The 12,464-nt window shown below is 34.3% G+C and overlaps 1 protein-coding gene across 1 annotated transcript; it reads right to left on the minus strand.

Annotated features, from left to right (window-relative positions):
* Nucleotides 1-1,366: 1,366 nt before the first annotated feature.
* On the minus strand, nt 1,367-9,468 carry LOC100777805 (retinoblastoma-related protein 1). The gene is made up of 18 exons (XM_006594303.4): nt 9,125-9,468; nt 7,965-8,069; nt 7,737-7,879; nt 7,552-7,648; nt 7,278-7,324; nt 6,306-6,495; nt 5,979-6,045; nt 5,217-5,396; nt 4,939-5,132; nt 3,988-4,867; nt 3,616-3,760; nt 3,430-3,502; nt 2,851-3,027; nt 2,652-2,771; nt 2,426-2,567; nt 2,204-2,325; nt 1,824-1,939; nt 1,367-1,730 (listed from the first exon to the last, which is right to left on the minus strand). The coding sequence occupies exons 1-18, from the start codon at nt 9,218-9,220 to the stop codon at nt 1,580-1,582; spliced, it is 3,045 nt and encodes a 1,014-aa protein (XP_006594366.1). The 5' UTR covers nt 9,221-9,468; the 3' UTR covers nt 1,367-1,579.
* Between the last annotated feature and the right edge of the window lie 2,996 nt (nt 9,469-12,464).

Genomic DNA, 12,464 nt, shown 5'->3' on the forward strand with positions numbered 1-12,464 from the left:
ATAAAATCATTTAATTCAAAATAACTAAGAAGAAAATCACATGAGGCTACAACAAAAACCCCTTTGTGATAACTACGTGGGGGGACACGATGAGGCTTTGACCATAAAGCTTGTTTTATTGACGGTTCAAAGGTAATGCTAACAAGCCAAAGTCATTTTTTTATCCAATGAAAGTTATCACATCATATTGATTATCGATGTTCTATTTGTAATATTTCTGACTTAGGAGGCAAGTCATACATATAAATTATTGTCATTTTAATTTTTCAATGCAATATTTATTATCCATTTCAATTTATACCCTTAATGTTGCATTATTTCTAACAAGAAAAGATTAAAACTAATAAAATTAATTTTGTAAAATCAATATTCTCATATTCATTTATTAGTTTTGTTTGATCTCTGTAAAAAAAAATCAACAACGATAATTATAATTGGTAGGAGGGATTAATACTTATGAATTTTAAGATAATAAAAATATCTTCAAAAATTAACATCTTATAAGAAAATAAATTATTGGATAATTTTTTTTTCTAATTTGGTAAAAAATATTTCCTTTATTTTAGGTTCAATTTAGACCATTTATTAAACAAAAACAAATTATTGGTATACAAAAAATGCATAAGCCTGACCAACCCAACTCTTAAACTTTTGATCTTATAGGATCTATTTTTTTTTTATCCATAAAAATTGAACACACCACTAAAAAATTTAAAATGTAATCTCTTAGTGATAGCAAGAATTCAAAAAATTTAATATATTAAAAATTCAAAACATCAATTTTTTTTTTTTACCAAAGATCCCGAATAAAAATCAATCATTTAATTGAGACCTCAAACATACTTCAACTTTTTTTTTATAAGTAGAATATGACTAATTTTAAAGACTACAAGACATGGCTAGATTATACTATATGGGCTATATACCACATGGACATGATTATTTTTATATTTTATTCATAAAAATCAAACACGTACAATAATTTATAATAACTCGCCTTACTCTATCATTAGAAACGTGGATATGAGAACATGGTGTTTGTGCATGTGTGGATTTTTTTTAGTAGAATATGACAAATTTTAAACATTACAAGAAATGACATATGATACCCTTTTTGTTACAAACGAAACAGACGATTGTGTCGCTTGTGTGTTTTTAGGGTTTTTAAACATTGTGCTTGAACTTTCCCCATGGCCGCCCCATTTGCCAATTTTTTTCCATACTGCTTATAACCTTTTTAAAATTATTAGCTTAATGAAAGGCCTAACTCTAAAGATTTCAGATATGGATGGCCTATCTCTAAATAGATTAATCGGCTATCGTGGAAACAAACAAAATTACAAACTATGATGAAAACAAGTTGAACTAGGACCTGAAACTATTATTTATTACCTGATGAGACCTACATTCTGCATTTAATAATACCTAATAACATACACAAAAGTACAAGGGGCAGTGGCGGCATTCTACAATCTCACCGCTCATAACAATACCCCCCCTCCCCCTCTCATATAGCACCTAATACAATATATATGGATTCAAGAGAGGAGTAAAGAAAGAATATACACAAAATTGGATCCTAGGAGTCAGGTTGCTCTGATTTCAATGGTGCACCTGATGATGAAGCACAGCTTCCATTCTGCAGATAGAGGCTGTTTGCAACCATAGAGTCACTCACCAACCCGATATCAACATCATCAAAGTTGAGGGGACCTCTCACCTTCCGGTTGCTAAAACATGGAATCAAACACGAATAAACAAGGTTGTCACCTTTCAATAATATAAATGAGATTCAAATGTTTAAGGCATGGAGAAAAGCATACCCATTCAAACGGTTATTGATGGCGGTCAGGTCTTTTGACGGGCTCTGATATGCATGAGTGCTCTCCCCAACACATGCATAATAGCTTTTTGAGCTGTGTGATATTAGAGCCTCCATCTGTACACACATAACTAATGAATACACTTGTGTTTCATAAAAGAAAATAGAAGATTTTGTTCTCTTATCTACTAGAGATTGTATCAGTATGCAAATTACAAAATACAGCCATCTATGAAAAAGAACAAATCGAACACTACAGTCCTCACAAGCATGCTTCTTCCTTTTCCAAAATAAGGTCACATGATTGTTATGCACTAACTAGTTATGGAAACTGGGAAATCATCCAGTTCGAAGAAGAAATCTAAATGAATAAATTAGTACCTTGGACGATCGTAATGGAGAGACATATACGTTATGTGTGGCTGACACTTTTTTTGGAGACATATCAGGAAGGGTTGGGAAAGGTGATATTTTAGGAGACCCTGGACATTGAGCTAAATGGCCTGAAAAGAGAAAGACCACACAAGTCAATGGATCACAAGATTGGCATAACAATGGAAGTCGGGTAAGCAATTGAAAGTAACTTTACTAATAAGCAAGTACCATCATTTTTATTAATTTCAGGTATTCGGTCGCTTTTTGTAGTTGGTCCAGCAGGGCCAAGTTCAACAAGCAGTGGCTTTACAGAAGGAATGAATATTTCATTGTAAAAGGTAATTATGTCAATATGCTCCTGTCCTGTTCTCTGTTTTCATTAAGATCAGTTATGAGGTCACAATTGTTGGATAAGTTTAACAAAAGCATTGAATTTGGACCTTCAGTTACATACCCCATTTCGGCGAGCCAATGACCAATCAACAAATACACTACGAAAAACTTGTGGTTTGCAGTGTGGTTGCTTTCTGTAGTTGTATACGATCTCCTTAAAAGTTAGGTTGAGTTGTGAAATCTGCACACATAATAGAATGAGAAAAAGGTAATAGTAGGAAAAACAATTACACTCAAAAGTTTCTAAGCAAAAGTGAAACCTTTGCAACTCCATAGAAACAACACAAGATGATTTGGTCAATATGACGGTTGAAAAAGAGAGATGTCCACTGATTAAGGATCCGCTGGAAAAGAGAATATACATTCTCCCTTATCTGCTGAGATAACTGTAGCCTTTCAACCATGCCACTTATTCTGACTGCTCCCAACTTAATGATCTAGTAAACACAGAAAGTATACACAAGCTGAAATGCTTAAAAATGATATAATGAAGAAACAAAATCATTAAATCTTAAACAGATGAACCAGAAAAGCTGCCCCATCAGCATGAAATAGCTCAAATGGAAGTGGTGTAACAGTTAATTTCCAAAAGGCAAAGTAAAATTTCAATATCGAAGTTCAACATTTAGATCCAGTTGTTCCTGAAAATACACAACGGTCACAAACTTGGAGCTTTAAAATAGCAAGTAGAAGTTTTGCCAAATTGAATAAATAGAGAACAGCACATATACACAGTTGCACACAAAAAGTGGTTTCCTTTGAATCCACAAAAATAAAAGGTAAAGATAGTTATCAAATTAACCCTAGTTTTAATATGGCATAACAGTGTTATGCAATACCTTGCCAAAAAAAATGTTGATCCCAGTTTCTGCACATGTTTCCCCTCCACCTCCTGGATTTGGCTTTGTTGGGCTGCATTGGATAAACATTCAAAACAAAGCACCAAAAGAAAACAGTAAAGTGGCTAAAAATTGAAATAACGAAAATTTACATATATAGATACTTCCAGATCATCCTTGTTATACCTGGCAAATGCTGACTGCAAAGGAGGTGGGGGTAGTTTTGACTTAAGGCTGTTAAAGGGAAGAAGGCGATCTTTCACTGGTGAAGTGAAAGAATTTCTTTCCATTAAAACATTTCGCTTTGGTGATCTGATATCCCCATTCTGATCTGAAATTGATTAATTAAAAGATGTTACTCAAGCTGAAAAGTATGCATTTTCATCTTGGGATCTTTGAGGAAGAGGTATGTAGGAAGGGCAGAGGAGAAACAATTTTATGTATCATATAGATAACCATGACAATAACTCTATGGAAAGAAGCACAAAGAAATATATGAAAACTTAGAAAACATGACTTTAAGTCTTCAAGTTCGAACTAAAAGGAGAGAACCATTACTTGAAGAGCTTTCAAGTTTGGGCAAGGTAGGCACTGGCGGCAGTCCTCCACAAGAGAAGTTAATATGCATTGCAATTTCATCCAATGATGGCATTGGTTCAGCTAACAGTCCAAGACGATTTATCTCTGCAGAAAGGGAAGGTCTGGCAACTGCCAAAGAGTTATACATTGAAGAACCCTTTTCCCATACCATGCTCTCCAAAAGACGTTCTTCCAATGAATTCAGATGTCTTCTCAATTCTCTTGGGAGAGATTCTTCATGTCTAATGAAACTTTCAATCACCTTGCTAAGATCAAAGGCTGTAATTCCAGTCCTCTCTAGTACTGCAGGGAACAACATTGTTACAGTCTTGTGAGTTGCCAGGACTAACTCTGCAGAACATGCAAGCATACACCGATGGAACCTCTCATTGGTAAGTAGAGAGGTTAAATTAGTTGCATGAAGTACTTGGGCTTCTGCTCTGCACATTGCTTCCAATACCCTGTAGTATAACTTCAGTGCTTCCAGTCTTCGTTGTTCGGCCCATATATTGTCCATAAGGTTTGCACTTTGCAGGCTTCCAGTTACACATCGTTCTCCGAGAGGACTACTAGGAAATATAGCCTGCAATATAATCTGTGCTCTGCGAACCACATCACTTGTAGCATCTCTATCACATGATGTCAAAAATCGTTCCAGCTCTGGCGAGGGCTTTGATGGAAGTGGAGAAATGACAGTTCGAAGCCACTTCGCAGTAGTCATTGCTGTGCTTACAGGGGTGGCCGCCATCTTTGAGTTTGCACTACCTGGGATGCCATTAGCATGTGATGCGGGGGAGCGGTGTGGTGAGAGTGGACTTGTAATGGTCTTAGCAGGTGATGCCATTGAATCAAATTTCCTCTAGCGTACAATAACAGACAATTTTAGGTGTTATCTTACACAAGATAGAACAAAATTCCAATTGAACATACCTTTACACCACCAGCTGAAACAGAACCTCCAGATAAGCTTACTGAAGCTAATAGACTGTCATCCTCATTAATGAATAACCTTTCATCCAATTCACTCTTGTTGCGAATCATGTAATCATAATCTTTTTCTAACATACTTAGACTAGAAGGTAGAGACGATTCTTCCATCAGGTCTTTAAAATAGGTCAAACCATCTACAAACAAAGGGATAATAAACATCAGTTAGAGAGATCAAGTATTCCTGATGCATAAATAATAATAACACAATGAAAATGAACCTTTATCGATATTCTCTAGGTTTTCGGTTTCACATTCAGATGCCAAGCAAGGCTGCTTCTTCAATATATCTGCTATTACATTATTGGCTTTCTCCATGGTTTTCCTCAACTCATCTTCAGAAGTGTTGTATATGTTGCAAAGTGATGCAAGGAGGTCCACACCTTTGTTACTTTTCTTAACTGAATGAAAATTTGATGATATTAGTGCTATTGTCCTTTAAGTTGTTGCAATTATTATTTATTTAGACGTTGGAATTGTATACAGGCAAATCAGTCTTTTAAGTTTTCATTACTACTTAATTAGGCATTACAATTCCGTCATTACTATTTAATTAAACATTACAATTTCTTGTAGAACTGCTGTAAATATCTGTAACATTTAAGATTTCTCTATTTCAAAGATCCTAATGGCTATTTACAAGAATGACCCCCCAGAGGGAAGATCAGTTTTTTCCAAACAGTATTCCTAATGATTTCTTATATGATTCTTGTGATTTACTGACATGATATCAGAGCCTCATCAGAAAATCATAATCCGACATGGTAAGTTCAATTCACATAGCCTCATATTTTTCTAACAATTAGAAAAGGTTCACTTTTAAGACAATCACCAAAATAGCCTACAAGTTAACAGATGTTTGAGCACAAGAAACAGCACATGTGCAGTATTGCAGAATGCATGTCAAAGTGCAGCCCCACATGAAAGAGAACAAGAACAATTTAAACAAAATGCAGGAAAGAAGGGATAACAAAGAGGATTACCAAAGCGTGAGGAGTCATGAATGTTGAAATTCCGAAATCGAGTAGGAACATGAATAATTAAGATGGCCTGTAATACAACCAGAAATTAAGAAACTATTTCCTTCATTCCCTCCATAAAAACAAAAACTAAAATATTACAACTTAAAAGAAATAGAACAATTGAATTTGTGTATAACAAGCACATCCTGAAAATAGTCAAACAAATATTTAATTAAAAATTCAAGTTTTAAAGTTTCAATAATTCTCTTCTCTATGTTCAAAGAGAAAAAGAACAAAACTCTCAACAGGAATGTTAACAAAATAGAGAGATATGAGAATGTAACTGACCAAGATTGAAATTAAACCATTAGTGCAAGTCACTAAGTCTTTGAAACGGCTGAAAGCATGTACACGAAGTGCCAGGAAAAGCAACCATCCAAATCGATGATATTCAGATGCATGAACAGTAATAGGTGAGTTTATTTCAGCATTTGTGTCAGTTGCCACAAAGAACTCTCCAAATACACGTTTATAGTACCTAGCACCATCAAACATACAAGATGTCATGTCATCTCATGTAGGCATGTTGCACTGCACATGATAATCAAAGCAAACAACTGCATACAGCTAAAACAGGAATGCTAAGCATATAGCATTGCAAAGTCTGAGAGATGACTAAATGATACCAACATGCATCTAATTGCTTGGACAGTTAAAAATAACAGTAGTATGAAACATTGACCATAGCATATGTGTAGTTCCAGACAAGGCATTTGATCTATGATAGGTTAACTACAAAATTTTAGCTGTTCATATTCCGTTAACTACTATTACCACTTCATAATGCATGTACCACCTTCAGTAGACTAGCTCTATTATAAACACATGTTCATTAAGTTCTTTTTTTGGTGACAAAATACATTTCATTAATGATATATTATCATATTAATAAAATAAAATGACAGCAAATAACACAACAACACATAAGGCAATTTGAACTTCACTACCAACAAACCACAACAGCTATCTTAAGAAAGGAATATGACATTTAAGCTATGACTACCTCTAATCTCTAGTTTCAAGAACTTAAATGAGTAAATAACTATCCATGGAAAACTATGCTTCCTAGAATTAGCACATGTCAGGTTTGCTTAATTTATTATACAAAAGGAAATAATATAGTGAAAGAGAGATTTCAGAGTCAACGAATAATAATGAGAACCTTCAGACATAAATAAGAGAATCTTAATGAATAATAACGAATACCATAAATTAATGAATAATAATAAACAATAACGTATGCCAAAGGTGGGTACTCACTTGCTAAGAATCTTCAAGTGAATAGCATTGGCATGCATCTCCTTCGCCTGGTATAGACATAGCAACATAAAGAATGGCTTAATAGAAAGCTATTCCAATTTCCAAGCTATGACATCATAATTTCATACATAAATATCATTTTTAATTTTCTCGAGCCGTACGAGGATAAAACTTCTTATACGTTTCTTGGGATTAATTAAATAAATAAACAAAACCACCTCACAAAAAATATAAACTTTGCAAATGCAATCATGGTTCTCTGCTCAGTCAATACCTCAAGCCTGTTTTCCCAATCTGTGCCATATAGATTACTTAAAGTTGGACCAGCCTTAACAACAAACTGTGGAAGTTCTTTGAAAAAATCTGCAATGCTGTTGAATATAAGATAAGCATAAAGTAAGTAATAGAACAACCTACAAAGCACAAAAGAATATGCTAGCCAAAAAGTCAGTAAAATACTTAAGCTTTGTTGCTCTCAATATACGACACAAGCTAAGCCCAGTGTTCTCAGTGTCTTCCTTCTCACCCTCATCATTTTTCTGGATCAATTTTTTGACAGAGTACAAAATAAAAGCAAACCAATACCTCTCTGCTTCTTCAGACTGAAAAAGAATAATATAAACTCATTAATTAAAATAAAATTTTCACAAGTCATACGTTATACCAAAGAATAATGTTCATCTGTACCGTTCCGTTTCCCATTGACGAAAAATTTGACAGTAGAATATGCTTGGTTTCTCCAAACAGATTCGTTGCTTCTTTACAGCTTTTCTCTTCCAATGCTAGCCCATTCTGTAAGAAAAAGAGCACATCAATGTAGAATTTAATGGGTAACGGATTTCACAATTTAAACCCTACTCAATCTACCTAAATGCATACAAAAATATATGGACATTTCTTCTATTCCGAGTCTCACTTATAAACCCAATCTCAACCTGATATGGATTCATGTGTCGTAATGACCCACACACACATGTTGGCATAAACTATCCCAATTTATGGAGCATATCAGCCAACTCCAAAAATAAAAAGGCAACAGGTAGAAAAGAAGATAGAAAGACAAAACAAAAGCAGGTTGTGTGTGGACTGGTATTACAAGATAACACAAGTGAACAACAAATTTTAAAAAATAGAAACAATAGAAGATGGTTGATGTACAAGAGTTGCACAATAAATATCTTCCCAGGTCAAATTGCCATAATCCCACTCAACTTTGTCAAATACAGCAAAAAGACCGTTAAAAACACTGCATCACATCACAACAATCATAACAAAACATATAATAACAATCATTACAGATCAAACAGCTCATTTACTGAGAAAATTCTATTAATTATTCCTCTTCCATTCCTTTAAAGCAACAAACTCAGCTGGGTTGGTGCAACTCATTTTCCATATCAATGTCACTTAACTCCAAAAAAGCTCTCCCCGCCTTGCCCCACTCAGTAAAAAAAAAAAAAAGCATAAAAATTAAGCATTGTATCCTTCATCACTCAGACGCTCACTCATCAGGATGAGTAACATGCCATAGTTAACAAATAATTTTTTATATTGATCAATTAAATATTTTCAGTTGCATCCTCCTATCCTTGACTCAAAAAATGGAAACTTAACTAAGAAAAAGCACTAAAAAAATTAACACACCAAACTTTCATACCTACTATTACTAACCTAATAAAAACTTAAAATATCTTAACTTTCTGCATGCCGACAACTCCCACTGAAACCCCACACGCAATTACAACACAAAACACACAAAAAAAAAAACAAATTAATTTCACCAAACCCAAAAAAAAAAAATTTGACCCACAAAAAAAAAAACACGAAAGATAGGGAAAATCAAGAACCTTGCAGAACTCAAAGAAGCGAGACTCGACTTGGTCGCCGCCATTCTCGGGCTTGCCGTCTTCCATGGCGTTGGATTCAGCTGGAGGAGGACTCATGCGGAAACCCTAATTTGGCTTCAGATCACGGGCGGAGGAGGAAGATGCTGGATTCCGCACACGAGGGTGAAGGAATTGCGAAAGGAACGCGAGAGGAATCGGAATCGAGAAACCCTAGAAAGAACAATGGGAAGAAGAAGAAGAAGAAGCTGAAGAAAGAAGAAATGGAAATGGAAAGAGAGAGTGAAGTGTTTTGTTCTTTTTCTTTCGTTGTATTGTTGTGTTTTCTGTTGGGTTCTGTTGTGTGCGTCTTATTTTTCTTTTTTTTTTAAAGGAAAATAAATGCAGCGCCACTAAAAGCTCAAAAGTTCAAACAAGAATTTTAGGTAAAAAAAAAATTAATTTTTTTAATATTAATATAAAATAAATTAATAATTAATAACTAAAAAAACTTAAAAGTTGGATTATTAGGATTTTTTATATTAAAAAAATGGTCAAGTTGTCGAGTTTCGGCGCCACTTGTTGTACCCTACAGGTTTTTTCCCGCCAAAATGTTGTCTCCCTCGAGGGAAAGGGGTAGTTCAGTAATATTGCGTCTACCGTAGGAGTAAAGTTAAGTGTGGGTTTTGGTTTTCATTTTCTCTCTCCGTTTTTTGAGATCTTTCATGTCTAATGTAAAATATTTCGTCCGGTTTTAGAGATCTAACAAACCGTCAAAATTCAGAATTTAAAAAAAAAAGTCTGAATAAAAAAATGATCAGTATTGTTTTTATATTTACTAGGGAAAAAACAGACATTTTGGGCAAAATATGTCCTGGCATTCTTTTGCATCCTTTTTACTAAAATGTTGTTGTATTGTTGATAATTTTTTCACTAACTATTTCACGCGGGAAGAATTAGCTATTGTTTCAAATGAACAAATTGAAACAATAAAAGTAAATGAATTATTTTAATTATTGAATGAATTTTTAATAATAAAAGTAAATATTAATTATTAAATGATTCTTTTTAATGCATAATATATATATAATCTAATTTTTTATATAAAAAAGAAAAAAGAGAAAATGTAGAGTCCTTCAAGTTTAGCGACTTTAAAAATTGTGTTTTGTTGCTTTCCTTGGACTACTCTTTTTGTCTTTCAAAAATCCATCAACATATAATAGGGCATGATGAGAAAGTGATTATTGTTGGTTCTAAGTTTCACGGGAGTAAGCCACTTGCTCCTTTTATTGTTTCATTTGTATATTTGAAAACTCATAGAACTGGACAAAAAACAAAGGAAGATAATGTGTATTATTGTGTCTCCAACACCTAAGACAGAATGCAGATGAGTTTCAAGATCTCACCATCTTTCACTTCCTAATCCCCTATTCTAACTTCCCTCTAATTAACTATTTATAGTTTCTTAACTATCTAATAGTTAGTTATCCTAGTTATCCTAACTAATTGACAACTAACATACACCTTTCCCGATCTATCAATACCTCACTTCAAGATGGACATTGTCCTCAAGGTCAAGTTGAGGGAATTAGCCCACATTTCATAAGCAAGGGTCTCTTTCATCATTTTATTCCATAGTCATCAATTTGAACTGTATTCTTACACATACAAGCAAGATTATACTTTTCTTCATAGGTGAAACATTCTCCTTTCCTTATTTTCTCATTTACTTTCGTGAGTGACAAATTATGGAAGGTTCTTCTACCTTGTCATCCATTGGATCCTGTTTTAGCAGCATTAGTAGTATCAACTACCTTACTATTTGTTGGTTGCCAATTCCTTACAAATTTATGACCTCAATAACTAGGTTTCTAGAGATTATACCCTTGGCTATTACTCAAGGGTAACTTCCCAAAAACTCTGTTCTTACCCTCCACTCTTCAAACTTTAACCATATCTTCCATAAAGTTCTTTGGTTCATGAAGCCTTACCTTAGTGCTAATCTCTTCATTTAACCCCTTGAGGAACACTTCCACCAAAAATGGTTCCACCAACCCCTTCACCATTCCAAAGCACTTCTCAAATTTGACTATGAATCCTTGCATTGTCTCTTCTTGTTTCAGTGCTAGCAACACTTGAAAAGGATTTCCTTGGCTAGAAGCTTGGAACCTTTGGGTGACAACAATCTTGAATCCATCCCAAGAGTGGTTTTGATTCCAAGATTTCCACCATTGGAACCAACCTAGAGCTTCCCCATCCATTGCGACCATTATAGTCTCCAGCTTGTCCTTTTCCCTTACGACATGCAACTGGAAATATCTTTCGATCTTTGTCAACCAGTCCATAGGATCCTCACCATCGAATATGGACATTTCCAAATTCCTCCACCGATTGTCGTCATGCACCACAGTGTCCTCATTTCCTCTGCTCATGTTAGTTATGTGAATGTTTGTAGTAGGAGATTTTTTCTCCTATGACGTTGCCAACCTTTGTATCATCCTTTAGATTGAATTCAACCGTGATTCCACTACTTCGCGATTCTCTTCTATTACTTTCTCCATGGCTTCCATGCGTGCCTCCATTCTCGCATTCGCCTTCATCACCATTAACGATTCTGCACTCCAAGATCAGAACTCTGATACCAATTATTAGAACTGGACTAGAAACAGAAGAAGAGAATATGTATTATTATTATTATGGTGCGTCCAACATCTAAGACAGAATACAAATGAGTTTTGAGGTCTTACTACCCTCTTCTTCTTAATCCCCCATTCTAACTTCCCTCTAATTGACTATTTATAGTTTATTAACTGACTAACAATTAGTTCTAACCATTTAACAGTTAGTTATCTAGTTATCCTAACTAACGTACACTTTCCCCATCTATCAGAAACATTAGTCCTCATTGATATAATAAGTTTAGAATGTAAATGGGAGTGTAAAATAGTGTAAGAGCTTTTCCACATTGCTTGGACATCTATCCATAGTGAATTTCTCATACCAGAGCAACTTCCTTGTTTAACGAGATTAGCATTTGACTTTTCTTTTCTTTTTCCTTTTTTAAGGATCTTTCAGTTTTGTTTTGATTCCCAAATCCCGTACTATCATTTTGATCAACAGCAGGAATAATAAAATGATGAGAAAATGTCTCGTTATATAGTTCTTTTTTATTTTGACCCTTTTCTTAAATGACGAGGAAAAAAACACCTTTCATGTCTAATAAATTAATTAATTAAAACATCCGCACACACATTTAACAACTTCAAGTTCCCATAAATTGATTCTTATGATTATCTTGTGTGCTTACACGTTCATGTTGATTGTACTTCATCATGGTAAACATTTACCACTGTTAATGTGTTCA

Source organism: Glycine max, chromosome 13, assembly GCF_000004515.6.
Source record: "Glycine max cultivar Williams 82 chromosome 13, Glycine_max_v4.0, whole genome shotgun sequence".
In the NCBI taxonomy this organism is placed as follows: Eukaryota; Viridiplantae; Streptophyta; class Magnoliopsida; order Fabales; family Fabaceae; genus Glycine; species Glycine max.